The sequence below is a fragment of the Elgaria multicarinata genome, chromosome 14 (assembly GCF_023053635.1).
Source record: "Elgaria multicarinata webbii isolate HBS135686 ecotype San Diego chromosome 14, rElgMul1.1.pri, whole genome shotgun sequence".
In the NCBI taxonomy this organism is placed as follows: domain Eukaryota; kingdom Metazoa; phylum Chordata; class Lepidosauria; order Squamata; family Anguidae; genus Elgaria; species Elgaria multicarinata.
The window spans coordinates 8,845,295-8,864,344 of record NC_086184.1 but is presented as its reverse complement, the minus strand read 5'-3'; the positions used below and the strand labels follow the sequence as shown (position 1 = coordinate 8,864,344).

The 19,050-nt window shown below is 45.0% G+C and overlaps 2 protein-coding genes across 4 annotated transcripts in view; one reads left to right on the top strand and one right to left on the bottom strand.

The window, feature by feature from the left end:
• Positions 1-15,745, bottom strand: part of RPGRIP1L (RPGRIP1 like) — a 104,338-nt gene extending 88,593 nt beyond the window's left edge. The window contains exons 1-5 of the mRNA XM_063141176.1: positions 15,698-15,745; positions 12,404-12,486; positions 9,844-9,988; positions 6,808-7,106; positions 1,908-2,016 (exon numbers count right to left, since the gene is read on the bottom strand). Of these exons, the coding sequence (XP_062997246.1) occupies positions 1,908-2,016; positions 6,808-7,106; positions 9,844-9,988; positions 12,404-12,479 (629 nt within the window). The 5' untranslated portion in view covers positions 12,480-12,486; positions 15,698-15,745. The remainder of the gene's footprint in view (positions 1-1,907; positions 2,017-6,807; positions 7,107-9,843; positions 9,989-12,403; positions 12,487-15,697) is intronic.
• A 291-nt stretch (positions 15,746-16,036) lies between these two features.
• FTO (FTO alpha-ketoglutarate dependent dioxygenase) overlaps positions 16,037-19,050 on the top strand; it is a 277,406-nt gene continuing 274,392 nt past the window's right edge. For all 3 annotated transcript variants that reach the window (XM_063141167.1, XM_063141168.1, XM_063141169.1), the window contains exon 1: positions 16,037-16,132. In XM_063141167.1, the coding sequence (XP_062997237.1) occupies positions 16,088-16,132 (45 nt within the window). In that variant the 5' untranslated portion in view covers positions 16,037-16,087. The remainder of the gene's footprint in view (positions 16,133-19,050) is intronic.

Below are 19,050 nucleotides of genomic sequence, written 5' to 3'. Positions count from 1 at the left end.
TAGCGAGGCATGGCCGGGGCCCTTGGTGGCCAGGCAGGAGGCTAATCTCATGCGAGCTGGGCGGCCGGCCCAAGGCTGACAGGAATCCCGGGGAGAGGGGGACACCTGCTCCCCCTCCCCGACATCCCTGCCCCCCAGCTCTGCCAGACGGCGCTGTATCGGTGGCCTCCAAGAAGCCCCCGCCCCCGCGATGATATTTAATGAATAAACTTTAAGATATGCTACAATGGTGTATGTTACGCCGGGTACAGCCTGTGTGTAAAAGTACAAAAGCATGCACACTTCTGGCCCTGGCCCCCACCTTCGTGCCTCCTCATGGAAAATAATAAAGTTTCCAGTCTTCACTTAAGGCTCCAAGGTTGTCCTAAACCCTTTGCCCCACACCCGATAGCAAAACATAGCAGAGAAAGAAGGCCTTGAGGCCAGAAGCAAGTTTCCATATTTTCCCAGGCATAGAGGCATCCAAACCATTGAAAGTCCTCTGACCAGGGATTCTTTAAAGGGTCAGAGCATACTCTGGAAGTCCTATCTCTCCTTGTGGTGCTTATAAAGGAACAGAATGCAACTTTTTGTACTGGTCATAGGCTACCAAAATATGGCATTGTTATTGTAAGAATGGGTTTCTGTTTATAGAACATGTATGGGACTTGTGATCAGTCAAAAGAGGGAGGAGGGAAAAGTATGACTTCATTAGAGCAACTTGGATGAAGTAGAAATGTATGCTGATGTGGCTGATGGTTAGAGAGTCTCTGCCGTCAATTTGTACGAGGTATGGGGCGTTTCTCCTGTGTACACAGAAAATAAAGAATCTCTGTTTCTGGACTGGTTGTGAAGTTGTTCCTTCCCTACCAGGTTAGGAGAATTTCCCTAACATATGTAAAATGCAAACACCGACTATTGCAAAGTCGGCACCAAACTTTGCACCAAACACTGCTATTGCAAAGACACACACAGTAAAAGACTGAAAAGTATTTCCCACGTTTTAAGGCTTCTGACATGAACCAGGACTTTCAAACATGCTTCTTTCGCATGAAACATGTCCCGTCCAGCACTTGACGAGTAACTCAGTTTTGTCGAGGCTTCTAAACTGTACTTCCCAGGGAAACAAAAGCCAGTATGCCCTTTCCTGTGACCTCACCCTAGCAGCTGATCATACAGGACCAATCACAAACTGAACGTCTGAAGCATGAACTAAGGTCTCTAGTCAAAGGAGGAGTTTGTAGCAGGAACACGCAAGGCAAGCACAGCTTTAAACACTGGGTTTCAAATCCTGGTTATGTGCGGGGGGGGGGGGGGAACTGGATTAGTGATCAATACTGAAGATCAATGGCAATGCACCTCTTAAGCACAATTAAGCTTGGTCAGGAAAATTTACTCCAGGGAGACGTGGCGGTGAAAAAAGTACACATCCCTAGCTCCTGATTGCTTAATCTCGGTTAATTGATCAGGGCTGTTACATCTGTATCGGTAGCAAGCACAAAAGCAGGCATGAAACTAAGCAAATCAGTTCAGCCTTGCCTCTCACACCAGTATGTGCAATATGAAAATCAGTCACTGGGCACAATCCACCGGCAGCATCTGAGCTAAATGAATGGGGCTTGTGCAGTTCAGTTATAATTTTGTCTAGATGAGGGGGTGCACAACCATTTTGGCCCACAGGCTGCACTGGGAGGTGCCGGGGGGAAGGGAGGCACACAAACACAGAAACCTGAGGATTTGGCAGGCTGCACTTTTTGCACCACTAGTCTATTTTTTAAAATTTTATTTTTATTTAAAAAATATTCTTTAGGCCGCCTTTTAAGGGTAAAACCCTGTCAAGGTGGTAGTTAACTGACTGACCACGCCAGGCAAAGGTGAAATCGGTGACGATGGAATAATGAAGAAAGGTAGGGGGAAAAAAATCATACAGGTTTCTTATCTCTGTCCTTGCTTCTTCAAGTAAGTTTTGTCCGTATTTGGGAGGCAACGCTTGCGGGGATTTCAGCGTTCGGATTTCTGCGTCTTGCAGTCTCATTCCTAAAAGGAGAGGGAGGTGGATAGGATGATAAACAGAGACGGATATGTATTGAAAGTTAATGACCGCAAGGCGACAAAAACAGGCAACAACAGGATTACAGGAATCACACATACTGAGCGTTATGCCGCCTCTCTATATTTATCGAGGAGCTTGTGTGAGGACACTCAATCTAGCCTTGTGTTTTCTATCCTGAGCAGCAGCAGGGGCTCTTCAAGGCAGGCACGGGAAATCGGAGGCCTTCCAGATGTTGCCGGATTCCAAATTCTGGCCCGCTTGCATTGGCTACCTTCTACGCTTCCGAGCCCAATTCAAGGTGCTGGTTTTAACCTATAAAGCCTTACACGGCTTGGGACCACAATACCTGACGGAACGCCTCTCCTGACATGAACCTACCCGTACACTGCGCTCAACGTCTAAGATCCTCCTCCGAGTGCCTACTCCGAGGGAAGCTCGGAGGATGGCAACAAGGGAGAGGGCCTTTTCAGTGGTGCCCCCCCCCCCAATTGATCTCCCCGATGAGACTCGCCTGGTGCCAACATTGTTACCTTTTCGGCACCAGGTCAAGACTTTTCTCTTCTCCCAGGCATTTAACAGTGTTTAACAACATATGCTAAGTTTGTTTTTAATGAACCCCAGAACTTTTTTTGTTTAAACGGATAATGGTTTATACTGTTGTTTTTATATTTTTGATGTTTTTAACTTTTGTATACTTTTAATGTTCACTGTTTTTAACTTTTGTAAACCGCCCAGAGAGCTTCGGCTATGGGGTGGTATATAAATTTAATAAATAAATAAATAAATTCCATCAGTCCCAGCTAATGGGGATCAAGGGTAAGGGAAAAAAGGGGGTTGGAGTCAAACAATACTTGGGACAGCTGTAAGTGTCCCTCCGGGACTTTGCGCCCTCAGGCACAGGTCTTTCCCGGCCTAACTATTCTCTACACGGGCATCGGATGGGGGAAACGATGAACATTACACAGGAGCCGGCCCACTGTCTAAAATCAGCCTTTTGCTTTAGAACTGCTTTTACCCACCTGCAAACTGACACAAATTTAATAACTGGATGTATTATTTATTTATTTAAAACATTTATCTCCCGCCCTATATCAATAAGATCTCAGGGCGGCGTACAGATAAATGCATACAGTATGAAACAGTAAATACACACAGCTAAAAACAAATTAAACCCTAAACCAAGTTTAAACGATATATATATAATTTAAAAGCAGTACAACTATTAAAACAGTTAAAACAATGTGCCAACTTGGTGAATTCAACCATTAAAAGCTCTGTTAAAAAGCCATGTTTTCACTTGGCGCCGGAATAAAATCAGCGTTGGTGTCAGTCGGGCCTCCAAGGGGAGGGCATTCCACAGTCGGGGTGTCACCACAGAGAAAGCCCTGTTCCTTGTCCCAACATAGCGAGTGTGTCGTGCTGGTGGGATGCGGAGAAGGGCTCCTCCAACAGATCGCAAGTCTTGGGCAGGCATATATAAGGAGAGACGCTCCCTCAAGTATCGAGGTCCCAAGACCTTTAGGGCTTTAAATGTCATTACGAACAGGGCTCAATCCTACGCATGTTGAGACAGAAAGAAGTCCTACAACTCCCAGCATTCTTCAGCCAGAATGCTGTAGGGCTTCTTTTCAGGCTCAACACGCATAGGTAAAGACCACCCTCTGCTCCCAGGCATTTCATCGTATATGATGAGGCATCTATGCCTGCTGCTTTAGAACAGGTCTATGGGGGTGGGGGCATTGTTTATTTGCTTTTAGCTGTTTCCATAGTTTTAATTTTTCTACGATTATTATTATTATTGTGATGAAGATGATGTATTTTGTATTTTATGAACCGTTGTAAACCACCCTATGGGGCGGAATAGAAATAAATAAACAAATGGCTTGGGACCACAATACCTGATGGAACGCCTCTCCCGACATGAACCTACCCGTACACTGCGCTCAACATCTAAGGTCCTCCTCCGAGTGCCTACTCTGAGGGAAGCTCGGAGGACGGCAACAAGGGAGAGGGCCTTCTCAGTGGTTGCCCCCGACTGTGGAATGACCTCCCTGATGAAGCTTGCCTGGCGCCAACATTGTTATCTTTTCGGCGCCAGGTCAAGACTTTTCTCTTCTCCCAGGCATTTTAACAGCATTTAACAACGTTAAGTTTGTTTTTAATGGACCCCAGAATTGTTGTTTTTAAATGGATACTGTTGTTTTTATACTGTTTTTATGTTCTTTAATTTTTTGTATACTTTTAATGTTCACTATTTTTAATTGTTGTAAACCGCCCAGAGAGCTTCGGCTGTGGGGCGGTATATAAATGTAATAAAATAAACAAATAAATAATACTAGGATTGCATCCCAAATCAACTCAAACCCATGCGATTAATCAACTAAAGTGTCTTTAATAAGGTGACAGGCCTACCTCTCTGCCGTCTCCTATTTGCTTCAACTGGGGGATCTCTAAGGCACCGCCTGCTCCGTTATAAACCTGCCCAGTGACTGAAATCCGCAGAAGAGGCTGTTTTGAGGGTGTCATTACCCAGAGGCCTATTTGTCAGGCACGTGTGAAAGGCCTTTCTCCTGTAGAACATACCAGCTATGATTGACCCCTAGTCCCTGGGCTTTTAGAAAGGGTGCGAAGACACATCGTTTTCACTGAGCCTTTTAAATCATGTCACTATTTTAATATTTTTGCTTTTTTACTGTGTTAAGGTTTTATTGTTTTAAATGGCTGAACACGGCCTTGTTGGGATTTTTTTTTTGCAAACAGAGAAGCGTATAAATGCTAATAAAGAAAGTAATAAGATACAGGCTGAACTTCTCGACGTTGATTTGTCCAAGGGCCTGGCCAGAACCATAAAACTGTTTCTCAGAGACCCGATCGCTACACAAAAAGCTGAATAATAATAATAATAAATTTATTTCTTACCCGCCTCTCCCTTTGGATCGAGGCGGGGAACAACATTAGAACAGGAATCAATACATCTTAAAAAATCATGATTTAACATTGATCTGGATAGGCCTGCCGGAAAAGGCTAGTCTTTAAAGCTGCCTTAAAATCACACATAGAGTTAATTTCACGAATCTCCTCCGGCAGGCCATTCCACAATCTGGGGGTGACAGAAGAAAAGGTCCTCTGGGAAACTGATGTCAGCCTAGTTTTAGCTGACTGAAGTAAGTTCACCCCAGAGGACCTGAGTGTGAGGGGCGGACTATATGGGAGAAGGCGATCCCGCAGGTAACCTGGACCCAAACCATTTAGGGCTTTAAAGGTAATGACCAACACTTTGTACTTTGCCCGGAAACTAATTGGCAGCCAGTGGAATGATTTTAATGTTGGTGTAATGTGGTCACCCCTAAGTATCTGTTTGAAAGGGCAAGGTTTAAATTGGGCATCTGTGGCTCGGTGGTAGAGCACCTGATTTGAATGCAGAATGCCCCGGGTTCAATCCCCATCATCCCCAGTTCAGGCTGGAAAACACCCCTGCCTGAAACCCTGGAAAGAGTGCTGCCAGTCAGTGGCCCCACTCAAAAGACACCTTAAACCACAGCTTTTACCACAGTGGTTAAGACAGAAAGCTGGGCCGTGTTCCGAAGACACCTTAAACCATGGCTTTAACCACTGTGAATAAAGCTTTTTGCCTTAGTCACCATGGTTAAAGCCATGGTTTAAAGTGTCTTCTGACTACAGCCTGGCTTTCTGGCTTAACCACCGTGGTTAAAGGGGTCCCACAGGGGTCCTTCTCCGTGGTCCCCTGCCGAAGGAAGTGAGGCAGGTGGCTACTAGGAGGAGGGCTTTCTCCACTGTGGCACCCCGGCTGTGGAATGAGCTCCCCAGAGAGGTTCGCTTGGCGCCTACGTTGTTTTCCTTTCGTCGCCAGCTGAAGACCTTTTTATTTTCTCAGTATTTTAACACCTAATTTAACTTAAATTTAAACTCTGCTGTTTTAATTTCATATTTTAACCTATATCAATTTCTGCTGTGCAGTTTTATCCTGGTCGTGCTTTTTATATTCTATTTGTATTTGTGTTTTTAAATTGTGGGTTGTTTTAATTATGCTCTTCATGGTTTTAATTTTTGTGAACCGCCCAGAGAGCTTCGGCTGTTGGGCGGTATAGAAATGAAATGTGGAAGATGGTGTTTTTGGAGATTGAAGAAATTGTGGGAATGAAGATAGAACGAACACCAAGAGTTGCATTACTGTCACTATTTGAAGACTTAAAATGTAAAAATGAAGTTAAGGAATTGATAACGAATTTACTGACAGCTGCAAGGTTAATTGTAGCTAGGAACTGGAAGATTCAAGGGGATTATTGTATTGAAGAATGGTATAAAGAAGTATGGGATATAGCTATTAATGATAAATTGATGTGTAATATTAAAGTGAGAAGAGGTATAGCAAAAACGAATGATTTTGAAGGAATCTGGAAACAGTTCCTAATATTTGTGTTTTCTAAGGGAAGTGGGAAACCACCAGCAGAAGAAAGTATGAGATTTTGGAATCAGGAATGAGATCCCGAGGTGGGGGGTGCACTTATATGTTAAGTATGATTATGTTATATAGATATGATATTAATGTTATTCAACATTTATGTAGTATGTTGTTTTTCTTTTAATTGTAATGGTGTATGTTTAAGTATTGCAAATAAAAAAAATTAAAATAAAATAAAATAAAATAAATAAATAAATAAATAAATTAAAGCCATGGTTTAAGAAGTCTTCTGAATCCCACTGTTGACAATACTGGGCTAGAGAGACCAAGGATCTGACCCAGTTCCATTCACCTTTCTTTGTGCGCTCCTGGACTCCGACCCCCTCGGCCGCTTTTTTGAGGCCGGTATTAATGCGCGCCTGGACGTAACTGTAGGGCGTCGGCCGGTGCCCTTGAAGCTGAAGCTGCTGCTTGGTCGAAATGAGCCGGTTGTGGACGGCCTCGTTCTGTTTCTCCAGCTCCCGAACTTTCTCCTGCAGCTGCTCGATCACTTCCTCCATCTCTACATCGTGGCCCAGCCGCTTGGGGCCGCCACTGACCTGCTCGGCTTTCTTCTTGTCGTTCACGAGCCGTATTAACTTGGTGGCCATCCTACAAGGGGCGGAGGGTGAATAACAGACGTAAGATGGAAAGGAGTGCTGGGGTGGGGTGGGGTGGGGTGGGGAGATCAGCATAAAAAGCATTCTGTTGAAAGGAACATAATCACTGTGAAGACTTCAGTACAAAACCTGAATAATAAATTTCAGGTTTTGATATAACTATTACTGCCTGTGAAGAAGCCTTTGAAGATAATTGAAACCACTGGGTAGCAATCTGCTTTATAGCACTGACAAATAACAGTTTCCTAAGGGTTATCATTTAAAGTTTAGTAAAGAGGGAGGGACGCATATTTACTCCATATGCTGCTCAAATTTGGAACGCATGACCTTCCCGAGGAACTCTGCACGCTGTTAAGGGTAGTTACAGATTGGGGATGTGATGGGGCCACGTAGAAAAGCTACGGTCCCATGTGATATTAAGCTATCCAACGCATGCTTACAATATGTAACACATTCCTGTGATGTAGTGCTTCCAGTTTGAGTGCAAGAGTGGAACAAGGGCGGGTGGGGTGGGGTGGAAACCCACACATCTCAGTTCTAAAAACAAGTAGGTGGGCAGGCTCAAAGGAGCAGGCTCTTAATAGCTCATGTCGCCTTGCTACATCTTATGCTTAGCAAATAATACCAACGTGCTTAAGAGAGGTTTAACAGTTAGCCCGGGGAGGGGGGATATAATTGGACGCAGGAGGCATGGTTTTCATCTAGCTTTAAAAGGATACAATTTTTTTTTTGCTTTTGGCATCTCGAGAGTTGTACCTTTTGATTTCTCTTAGTTTTGATAAACATGGAGAAGCCAGAACAAAAGGCAGAGAGGGCACCGTGGGGGTGATGTAATATACAAGCACAGAAAACACTTCCAGCAATGAATTTGGGGGTAGCGGGGAGGAACTTGGCATGCAAAGAAAGAAAAGGTGGCTTTGATGGAAGAGAGAAGTTCAAGATTTTGCAAAATTGGTCGCACATCTCCAAGAGCTGCGTCTACTTTACAGGGAGTCTTTTTTTTAATTTTTTTGCAGAGGTCCAGACGGGAGACTGAAAATAGAGACACACTTCATCCGTCTAAAAGGGCTTCCTTTCTTTTAGTACCGTACACTCTCAAGCTTTTTACTAAAAGGAACAAAAGCGTATGCGTGGGAGGAGAACGTTAATAGTTTCGAGATGTCACCCTGCAAGTAACTTGCCTGTAAGCTATGCTCTAAATTGTGCAGTGGAAACACAGGAAATCTGTTTACGAAGGGAGGGTGCATGAAAGCCAATTGCAGTACTGGGCAAAGATGGTTAAAGGCCAACGACATTGCAAGCAGGATGCTAGACCCAACACCACAAGGCTGCTAGTCCATAAGAAGTGAAGAATGTAATCAGCTCAGGAAGCAAGACAGGGGTCCCAACACAATCACCCCCATGATCTACCATCTACTGCACCCGTTCCTAGAGATGTCTGATAATGCTACTGTCACACATGCCTTAGTTGCATCCCGTTTGGACTACTGTCATATGCTCTATGTGGGGCTGCCTTCGGAAACTGTTCGGAAACTTTAGCTGGTATACAGCCAGGCTGTTGACCGGGGCGGTTACAAAGAGCACACAACTCCCTTGTTACAACAGCTTCACTGGTTATGATGTATAAAGTCCAAATGTGGCTTGGGACCACGCTACCTGAAGGCCCACCTACTATATGAGCCCGCCTTGTTCTTAAGATCTTCTGGAGAAGCCCTTCCTTCGAGACCACTGCCTTAAAAGGCAAATTTGGTGGCAATGTGAAAGAGGGCCTCCTCGCTGGCCGCGAACCTCCCACAAGACTAGGTTCACCCCCTCCCTGCTGTCCTTCCACTGGCAGGCAAAGCGTTTTAGCCAAGCAGGACTTTGGTGAGTTAGCGGGTCTTTGGGGCTGGAGGCTTTTACCCGGTTACTGCAATTTTCATTGTGTTCAATGCATTTGCTTTATTATTGTTTTCATCAAATTTTATTAGTGAGTGTAAGCCGCCTTGAGCGCAGAAGGTGGCCTAGAAGTAGGTCAAAAAAATCTGTCAGGGGTTGGAGTTCATTGGGCTTTCAGTAGCTCGACCTCCCAGACTTCCGGCTTGTTTCCTCATGAACTGGCCCGACCTGATCCGCATCGAGTTGGGCTAGCTCACAGATTTTTTTAAAATGTCCGTAAACAGAAATAACTGCAAACTGAATGGTGGAATTGGCACGATTTACCCAAATTTCAGCTGTGATTTGAACAATTTGTGGGCGAAATGTGCATAAAGTATGCAAACTGCACCCCACAGTTTGCGTAGGGCGCACAAATTGCACCCAACAATTTGCTCATATTTCTACCTAGGGAGGTTGTGGGCTCTCCCACACTAGAGGCCTTCAAGAGGCAGCTGGACAACCATCTGTCAGGGATGCTGTAGGGTGGATTCCTGCATTGAGCAGGGGGTTGGACTGGATGGCCTTATAGGCCCCTTCCAACTCTACTATTCTATGATTCTATCGACGTACGTTTTTTAAAAAATAAATCCCAGATTACTTTGAAATCCCTGCATCTCAGCCTGCAATTGCAAGCCAGGTCGGATGCTTGCCGTGAGTCCTTCAAGCCCAAAGAGTGCTGGATTCCAACGACCATCCCTAACTAGTGGTCAAATAGATAAAAAATCCATGATAGGGTACATTCCCCATTCTGTGGTTGTTGGTTTTTTTTTGCTTTCGAAGCAATGCTTCAGAAGAAGACAAGGAAATTGGACCTTTTGATTTTATCCTCTTGCTTGTGAGCATGTTGCTTAAGCAAGATGCTCTCCTCATGCAAGCGAAGGTATCGGTCTTCCAGTTCTTCTCGGCTGATCCGCAAAACAGCTTGCCGTGCCTTCACGTTGTGGGTGCCCGACGGCTCTAGGGAAGAGGAAGAAAGTGACACCAAGGAGCCAATTTTTCTACCGCTCGCAAACATCTGGCATTTTTGGCTAGCATCGCCTTCCTGGGAAGGAGGGCTGGGAATTATGGGAGTTTCAGTCTGGCACATCTGGAAGGGAACCTGAGTGGCGAAGGCTGGTGTAGGGTGTTGGAATTAGAGCAGGGGAGACCCAGGTTCAAATCCCTCCTCAGCCATAAAGCTTAATGTGTGGCCTTGGACCAGGGATTATTTGTCAAACCAACTTGTGAGGATCGTGGATACTGCTCTAAGCTCCTTGGAGGTTGGGCAGGACAAAAAGAAGGGATAGACACACCCTAGAATTTCTAAATATGGTTTTCGGCATTGAAATGGCTCTGTAGTTCGCACACCTACAGTTTCTACGAAGAAACGCCTTGCTCTCTTTTTTCTGCAATGGTTAACGAAGAACGCAGGCTGTATAAATAAACCACTGAACTATCAAAACAAACTGCTAACCATGCAACAGGTTGTGTCAATTTCAACGCTTGGCAACATTTTCCTTTTCTGAAATGGGGCTATGCATGGTTAGGCACAGGGCTACCCACAGCCATTAAAAATGGCAGAAAGAAACACAAAACCATTTGCCTGAACAGCCGTTTAGATTTTCCTTGCTCTTATCCCTGACTGCACCTAGGGTCCTCCTGGGCTTCTCCACACCCACACCAGAGTTGATTTCTATCCTGCGTGCAATGCTTTGCTTATCATTACTCTGCTAGATCGGGTTCCTTTAGTCTCCAATTATGCATCATCATCATCATTATCCTTACATTCAATCTCAAGAATCCCTGAAGTGATTTACAACAGATTATATAATTCAATATAACTACTGCTACTCCTGCCCCTTTTTTTTGTATTCAACAGATTTAACACTCTGCCCTTTAGGATTTAATAGTCTGCCTTCACTACCAATTGCAAATTACTAAAGCTCCAACAATCACACACACATAACAGCAGATCAAAACGTTTGAAACAAACCCTAGAGTAATCCAAAAGCTGACCGGATGGAATAAAAGTTCTAAGGTTTTCTCAAGGACAAATAAGAGGGAGCTATAAGTCTCTTCTTGAGGAGGAGAATTCCAGAATCAATAATACCCTATTTCTTCGATTCTAAGACACACTTCCCCCCATATAAACATCTCTAAAAATGGGGTGTGTCTTAGAATCACGGGTGTGTCTTAGTTTTTTTCTCTCCTGTTGGTGGTACTGAAATTAGTGTGCATCTTACAATCGATGGCGTCTTACAATCGAAGAAATACAGTAATAATAATAATAATTCTTACCCGCCTCTCCCTCTGGATCGAGGCAAGGAACAACACAGAATACAAAAATATTATAAAATACATAAAACTGATTTAAAACATATAAAACTAATACATTATTAAAACAACAACCAGATGTCTTAAAATTTGACTGGGTAGGCCTGCCAGAAGAGATCAGTCTTTATTGTTTTTTTGTATTCAGAGGGACTACTGAGGGACTACAGGAGTGGAATCGCTCCTGGCAGGCCATTCCACAGTCTGGGAGCTGCAGCAGAGAAAGTCCTCTGGGTAACAGTTGTTAATCTAGTTTTTGCTGGCTGAAATAGATTCTTCCCAGAGGACCTGAGTGTGCGGGGCGGATTGTACAGGAGAAAGCGATCCCACAGGTAACCTGGACAATGGCTACTAGCCCTGATGGCTGTGTGCTATTTCCAGTATTCGAGGCAATAATCCTGTGTGCACCAGTTGCTGGGGAACATGGGTGGGTGGGGTGCTGTTGCACCATGTTCTGCTTGATTATCCCTGGTTGATGGCTGGTTGGCCACTGTGTGAGCTGAGTGCTGGACTAGATGGACCCTCGGTCTGATCCAGCTTGGCACTTCTTATATTCTTATGTTCATGTAGGGATAAGGACAGAAAACATTCTCGGACGCCTTAACAGAGGCACAAATTCAATTTTGGAGGAGCTCTTGGGAGGCGGACCAAGAGCAAAAGGAGTGATGCAAAAATGGATAAATACCAGCCTATTGTGGCTTAAAGCCCTTACTGCCAGCAAGTTCGTCTTTGGTGAGGCTTCTCAACCTTTCAGAATGGGGAAAACCTACATGAAAGTTTTCAAACCACACAATGATCGGCGATTGGGGGAAAAAAGGGGGCTGTGAGAAGGGGGAATAGACATCTGGGGAACTGCAGGGGGCCGCATTGGGACCCTGGGAGGGTTGGATTCCCCCCCACCCACCCCGGCTGAGGTTCCCCCATGCTGCTCTATGCTCTCCAGAGTTTTCGGTTCAGGCCCTCTGTTCCGTAGTTCTCACTTTCTTAACCCTCGGTGTGACGTTATCCGCATGAGGGTTAAAAGTAGCCAATTGTTCAAATTTCGTAACAAGCGGTACAAACCTTGCGGCCCTCCAAAATCCAGGCCCACATCTCTCACCGGTAGGTCTTCCGACGTTTCGTCAGCTGCAGCAGACATGGCTGAGCTGTGGATGATAGAGACCAAACGGTTTATTTCGCTGCCTATAATGTAAATGGCAAAATCAAAGTAAATTGCCAATTGTCTGAGAATAAATTAAAGAGAATGGTAATGACAGATTCTTACAGAACTGCCCCCCCCTCCCCACCACACACAGGCTTCAGCACTGTTGGCATAATCAACGTCCATTTAAAAAGTTACTATATGGATAATCATATTCCTTCCTCTAGAGAGGCACCTATAATTTATTTCTTTAAATGCAGATTTTAACGGTCTAAACCTAGACACACATGTCCATGTACAACATACTTCTAAACAATTAAAAGGGCAATGTGGAAGAAAGGATTTGTAATTTTCTGTACTAAAATTGGCCAGAAATAATACCCAGGTGCTTCAATGAGCTGGTTTGCATAAAATGCCAAACCATAGTTTAGGATTACAAGAATGAGTTTGCAGTGAGCTCCCCCTCGCATGCTTTCCACCCCTTTAGTATGGAACAATTTGGAAGCTTTCCTTTTGCTTCTGTTTCTGAACCCGTCAAACTCTGGGTGAACTACGAAGGCTACGAAGGTGGTGCCGATGTGAGAGATTAGGATTCTTGGACCACAGGCTACTTGGAAGATGGATGGGTTGCACCTCACAAGGGCTGGGAAGAATGTGTTTGGCCACAGCGTGAGGAACTTCATCAATGGATGAAGGCTTATGCACCAAGTTAGATTACTGCAATGCACTCTACATGGGGCTGCCTTTGAAGACGGTTCAGAAGCTGCAGCTTGTGCAAAATGCGGCGTCCAGATTGACAGCTGGAACAAGGAGGTTTGAGCATTTAACACCGATTCTGGCCCACTTGCATTGGCTGCCTGTACGTTTCTGAGCCCAACTCAAGGTGCTGGTTTTAACCTATAAAGCCTTACACAGCTTGGGACCACAATACCTGATGGAACACCTCTTCCAACATGAACCTACCCGTACACTGCACTCAACATCTAAGGTCCTCCTCCGGGTGCCTACTCCGAGGGAAGCTCAGAGGATGGCAACAGGGGAGAGGGCCTTTTCAGTGGTGGCTCCCCAATTAGAGAATGATCTCACCGATGAGGCCCACCAGGCGCCAACATTGATATCTTTTCGGCACCAGTTTAAGTTTTTCCTTTTCCTCCCAGGCATTTAACAGCATACGTTGAGTTTTAACCGACTTCAAAACGAGCTTTGGCCAGGCTGAGTGTTTAAAAATTGTTTTAAATGTTAGCTGTTTTTATGTTTTTGTTTTTCGATTTTGTATATTGATTTTTAATGTTCAGTCTTTTTAATCTAATCCTTTTAATCCTTGTAAATTGCCCAGAGAGCTTTGGCTATGGGGCAGTATATAAATGAATTCAGAGCACTTCCCACAGGGTGGCTTATTTTGGGACAACAAGCCACCTGACAAACAACGGTTTGTTCCAGTGATAGTTCAACTCATGATGGGTTGGTGCGCCATCTGAACCCGGCAGAGACAACCCATCATGGGTAGCTGTGATCATGCACAGAGGCACTCGGAAAGAACAGCAAACCCCCTTCCGCTTGTCCCTATCATGACCACCCATGTTACCTAAAGCCTCCCTTGCCAGTGACTGCCCCTCCAACTATGCTCCAAAGGTACTTTGGAGGGGCTATCACTCATTCTCCAACCCCCCCCCCTTTTTTCAGCCCCAGAAATTTGCACAAATAGGGCTGTGTTTTTTTTGGAGGAGGTCCTTCAAAGGTGCAGAAGTGTGCATTTAGGGCTGTCCAATATGTATAGCATTGCTGTGTCAATGCCCTTGTATGTTTCAACTGTCAAAAGGAATGAAGTGAGTAGGAAACAGACAAGGAAATTGACAATATGGCGAGACAGCAGATAGGAACCACATTGACAGTAACAACTCAGGAAAGAGAGAAAGATGGGAGAAGTACGTGCACCCAAAAGGGGCACAAACTCTCCACCATGAATTTGTCTCATATCTACATATACATGCACACATCCACACCACCCTTTAAATGCCTTCCAAAGTGGTGGCCATCACTACTTCTTGTGGTAGCAAGTTCCATAGTTCAACTATGCGTGGTGTGAAGAAATACTTCTTTTCCTGAATCTCCCACCAATCGGCTTCATGGGAAGATCCTGAGTTCTTGTATTATGAGAGAGAACTGTCCCCCTATCCACTTTCTCCATGCCATGCATTACACAAACACACATCACACATACATATACGTACACATCATGTCAATTATATGTAACTGTATATAATACATACAAGTATACATACATCTATACACACACTCATTATATAATATATATATATACACACACACACAAAAATCACATACTCACATGTTCTGATTACATTTTACCATATATGTACGTATCTATGTAACACTCACTATACACACACACACACATACATATATATATATTATACATGCATAATTATATAACATATACACACGTTCTGATTAATTTCATCATATAAGCATGTATCTATGCAATACATATATCACATATGCACACACATATACATATAATTCTATAACACTCTCACACACATATCACACTCGCATGCTCTGATTACATTTGATCATCCAAGCATGTATCTATGCAACTTTCACATATACACACACATAATTATATAAATTGTAGACACACATATTATACACACACACACAAACACACACACTTTCTGATTACATTTGATTGTATATGCATGCATCTATGTAACATTCACATATACACACACACACAATTATATAAATTATAGACGCACATATACACACGCACTTTTTGGTTACATTTGATCATATATGCATGTATCTATGTAAGATTCACATATATACACACACACACACAATTATATAAATTATAGACACACATACACACACACACTTTCTGATTTCATTTGATCGTATATGCATGCTTCTATGTAACATTTACACACACGCCATGCATGCACGGACGTTGTGATTACACTGGAGGGCCCTACTCGCTGGAAGCCCCCCCCAGAACCACTTCTCGAAGGGCGGCAGGGAAACCTTCCAAAGAGGTACCCGAAGCCTCCTGCACGGAGCTGAGCCCATCAGGCACAGCCTGAATCCCAGGGAGGGAGGGAGGGAGGGAGGTGCCTGCCCCTCCCTCCCCACGGCCTCCTCAGGACCCCCCCCCCAGATGAGGCCCCGATCCCCCTCCGGGCCCGCCCCGCACTCACCGCCGCCCGCGCCTCCTGCGGTCCTTCTTCGCCACCCGCCTCGCATCCCACGTTAGCAACCGCCTCCGTTGCTACCCCTCCAAAGCCGCTTCCGCCCTCAGCCTCGAAAGAGGGGCGGGTTTCCGGGTTCTCCCTTCGCAGGGCCTCCTGGGAATGGTAGTTCCTGATGGAGAATCCCCGCGCTCAGCGGGCGGGATGAGAACTACCCCGGCACACGCGCGGGCTTCGCCTGCCGGCGGTAGCTGCGCGGTGCATCTCGGGAGTTGTGGTCTTAAGGTGGGGGAGCCCGGGGAAGTCTGCAAGGAGGCTGGGCTGCTTAAGAAGGAAGGAAGAAGGAAGCCCTTTTTTTTCCTTTCCCAACGGCGGGCGTTTTGCATGTGAAGCAGCAGCATGATGAAGAAGAGAGGAGCAGAGGAAAGAGAGAAGGATGCAAAGGTAAATCACAATGGCAAGAAGAGGCCGCGAGACCCCACGCAGGTGGGAACAGGGGCGTCTTTGGAGCGTCGGCGTTGTCCTCTCGCGCAAGGATTGGCTTCCTACACGTGACTGGATAGTGCATCCTAGGCATGTTGACTCGGAAGTAAGCCCCACTGAGGGTGCATCCTGGGCTTGTTTACTTTCATGTAAGCCCCACTGAGGGTGCATCCTAGGCTTGTTTACTTGGAAGTCAACCCCACTGAGGGTGCATCCTAGGCTAGGGTGACCCTATGAAAAGGAGGACAGGGCTCCTGTATCTTTAACAGTTGCATAGAAAAGGGAATTTCAGCAGGTGTTATTTGTATGCATGGCACACCTGGTGAAATTTCCTCTTCATCACAACAGTTAAAGCTGCAGGAGCTACACTGCAGCTATACTGTGACCAGATTTAAAAGAGGGCAGGGCACCTGCAGTTTTAACTGTGGTGATGAAGAGGGAATTTCACCAGGTTCCCCATATATACAAATGACACCTGCTGAAATTCCCTTTTCAATACAGCTGTTAAAGCACCCTATCCTAGGCATGTTTACTTTCATGTAAGCCCCACTGAGGGTGCATCCTAGGCTTGTTTACTTGGAAGTAAGCCCCACTGAGGGTGCATCCTAGGCTTGTTTACTCGGAAGTAAGCCCCACTGAGGGTGCATCCTAGGCTTGTTTACTCGGAAGTAAGCCCCACTGAGGGTGCATCCTAGGCTTGTTTACTTGGAAGTAAGCCCCACTGAGTGCATCCTAGGCATGTTTACTTGGAAGTAAGCCCTACTGAGGGTGCATCCTAGGCATGTTTACTTGGAAGTAAGCCCTACTGAGGGTGCATCCTAGGCATGTTTACTCGGAAGTAAGCCCCACTGAAGGTGCATCCTAGGCATGTTTACTCGGAAGTAAGCCCCACTGAGGGTGCATCCTAGGCTTGTTTACTCGGAAGTAAGCCCCACTGAGGGTGCATCCTAGGCTTGTTTACTCGGAAGTAAGCCCCACTGAGGGTGCATCCTAGGCATGTTTACTCGGAAGTAAGCCCCACTGAGGGTGCATCCTAGGCTTGTTTACTTGGAAGTAAGCCCCACTGAGGGTGCATCCTAGGCTTGTTTACTCGGAAGTAAGCCCCACTGAGAGTGCCTGTGGACCTGAGGTTCAGTGCCCTTGATGTACAGGAATGACGTCTTGATCTGAGTTGTAGCTTTGGGATATTTTTTTTGGTAGGAAGGGAGACGTTTCATCGCTTTCCTGAACATTTTGTCCAGGTGTTGTTTGTATGCATACAGCGCCTGGTGACATTCCCTCTTCATCACAACAGTTAAAACTGCAGGAGCCCTGCCCTCTTGTATATTTGGTCACTCTAGTATAGCTCCTGCAGCTTTAACTGTTGTGATGAAGGGGGAATTTCTCCAGGTGCTGCATACATACAAATGACACCTGTTGAAATTCCCTTTTCAATACAACTGTTAAAGATACAGGAGCCCTGTTATTTTCGTAAGGCCACCCTAGGTAATATTACTGCCAGCAGGATAACTTGTGAAAAGTACTTTGGGCAGTATCCAGTACCTCTCAAATGCCACTACTGAAGCTCCACTGAATATTTCTGTTGTGCAAATAATTGTCTTATTACAGTTGTGCAACCCATTGCACAACAGGTTGCACAAGACTGGTGCACAACCATTTGTGTAACTGCGCTTGTGTACACATAACCTTAGTTAGATTCTTCTCTTGCACACAGTTAAGAGCCTGGTTTTTGCTAAGCGCAGTGTCATTTATGCTTACAGGATGACACAGTTGGATACTGTTCTATGTACTCTAGAATCACCATATAAACACTAAGCATCATTATTCTTAGTATGCCAGATTCTGTTTTGGCCTTGTGGACCTTTGAGGCCACTGAATGTGGCCTCACCTACTTGCAAATCCTGAGTCCACACAAACAGTGCCTTGCATAAGTATTCACCACCCTTTGTCTTGTCTACATTTTGTTGTGGTACAACCTGGAAAAAAATGGAGTTAATTGGCATGTTTACCATTTGATTTACGCAACACTTTGAAAGTGCAAAATATTTTTTATTGTGGCAAAAAAAAAAGTTAAGTCAACAAACTGCATAAATATTTACCACCCTCCTGAGTCAATACTTGGTAGTACCACCTTTGGCAGCAATTACAGCTGTGAGTCTTTTGGGGTAAGTCTCTGCCATCTTTGCACATCTGGATCCCACAATATTTGGCCAAAGTTGCTCAAGCTCTTGTCAGGTTGGATGGGGACCATTAGCGAACAGCAATGTTCAAGTCTTGGTCCAGATTCTTCGTTGGATTGAGGTCTGGGCTTTGACTGGGCCAATCGAATACATTCAGGTTCTTGTTCTTTTTTAAAGAAATTTACACTCCAGTGTAAATTTGGCTGTGTGTTTAGGGTCATTGCCCTCATTTCCCAGAAGGCCAACAGGAGAGACAAAAAGAAAAAAATAACTTGCCCAAGAACCTAAGTCCAAGGCAGAGGTGGAAGTCTGAGCTCCAAAACACAAAATGACTTTTTTTAAAAACCTAAATAAAGATAGTGCTGTTGGACAGCACCTCTTTGCATAATGCCAGCAAGTTAGTTTATATATCCTAAGAAATAAAATAAAATTCAGGGAAGATAGGGAGCTTGGCAGACTCCAAAGGGGATCATAGAATCATAGAATAGTAGAGTTGGAAGGGGCCTATAAGGCCATCGAGTCCAACTCCCTGCTCAGTGCAGGAATTCACATAAAAGCGTACCTGACAGATGGCTGTCCAGCTGCCTCTTGAATGCCTCTAGTGTGGGAGAGCCCACAGCCTCCCTAGGTAACTGGTTCCATTGTCGCACTGCTCTAATAGTGAGGAAGTTTTTCCTGATGTCCAGCCGGAATCTGGCT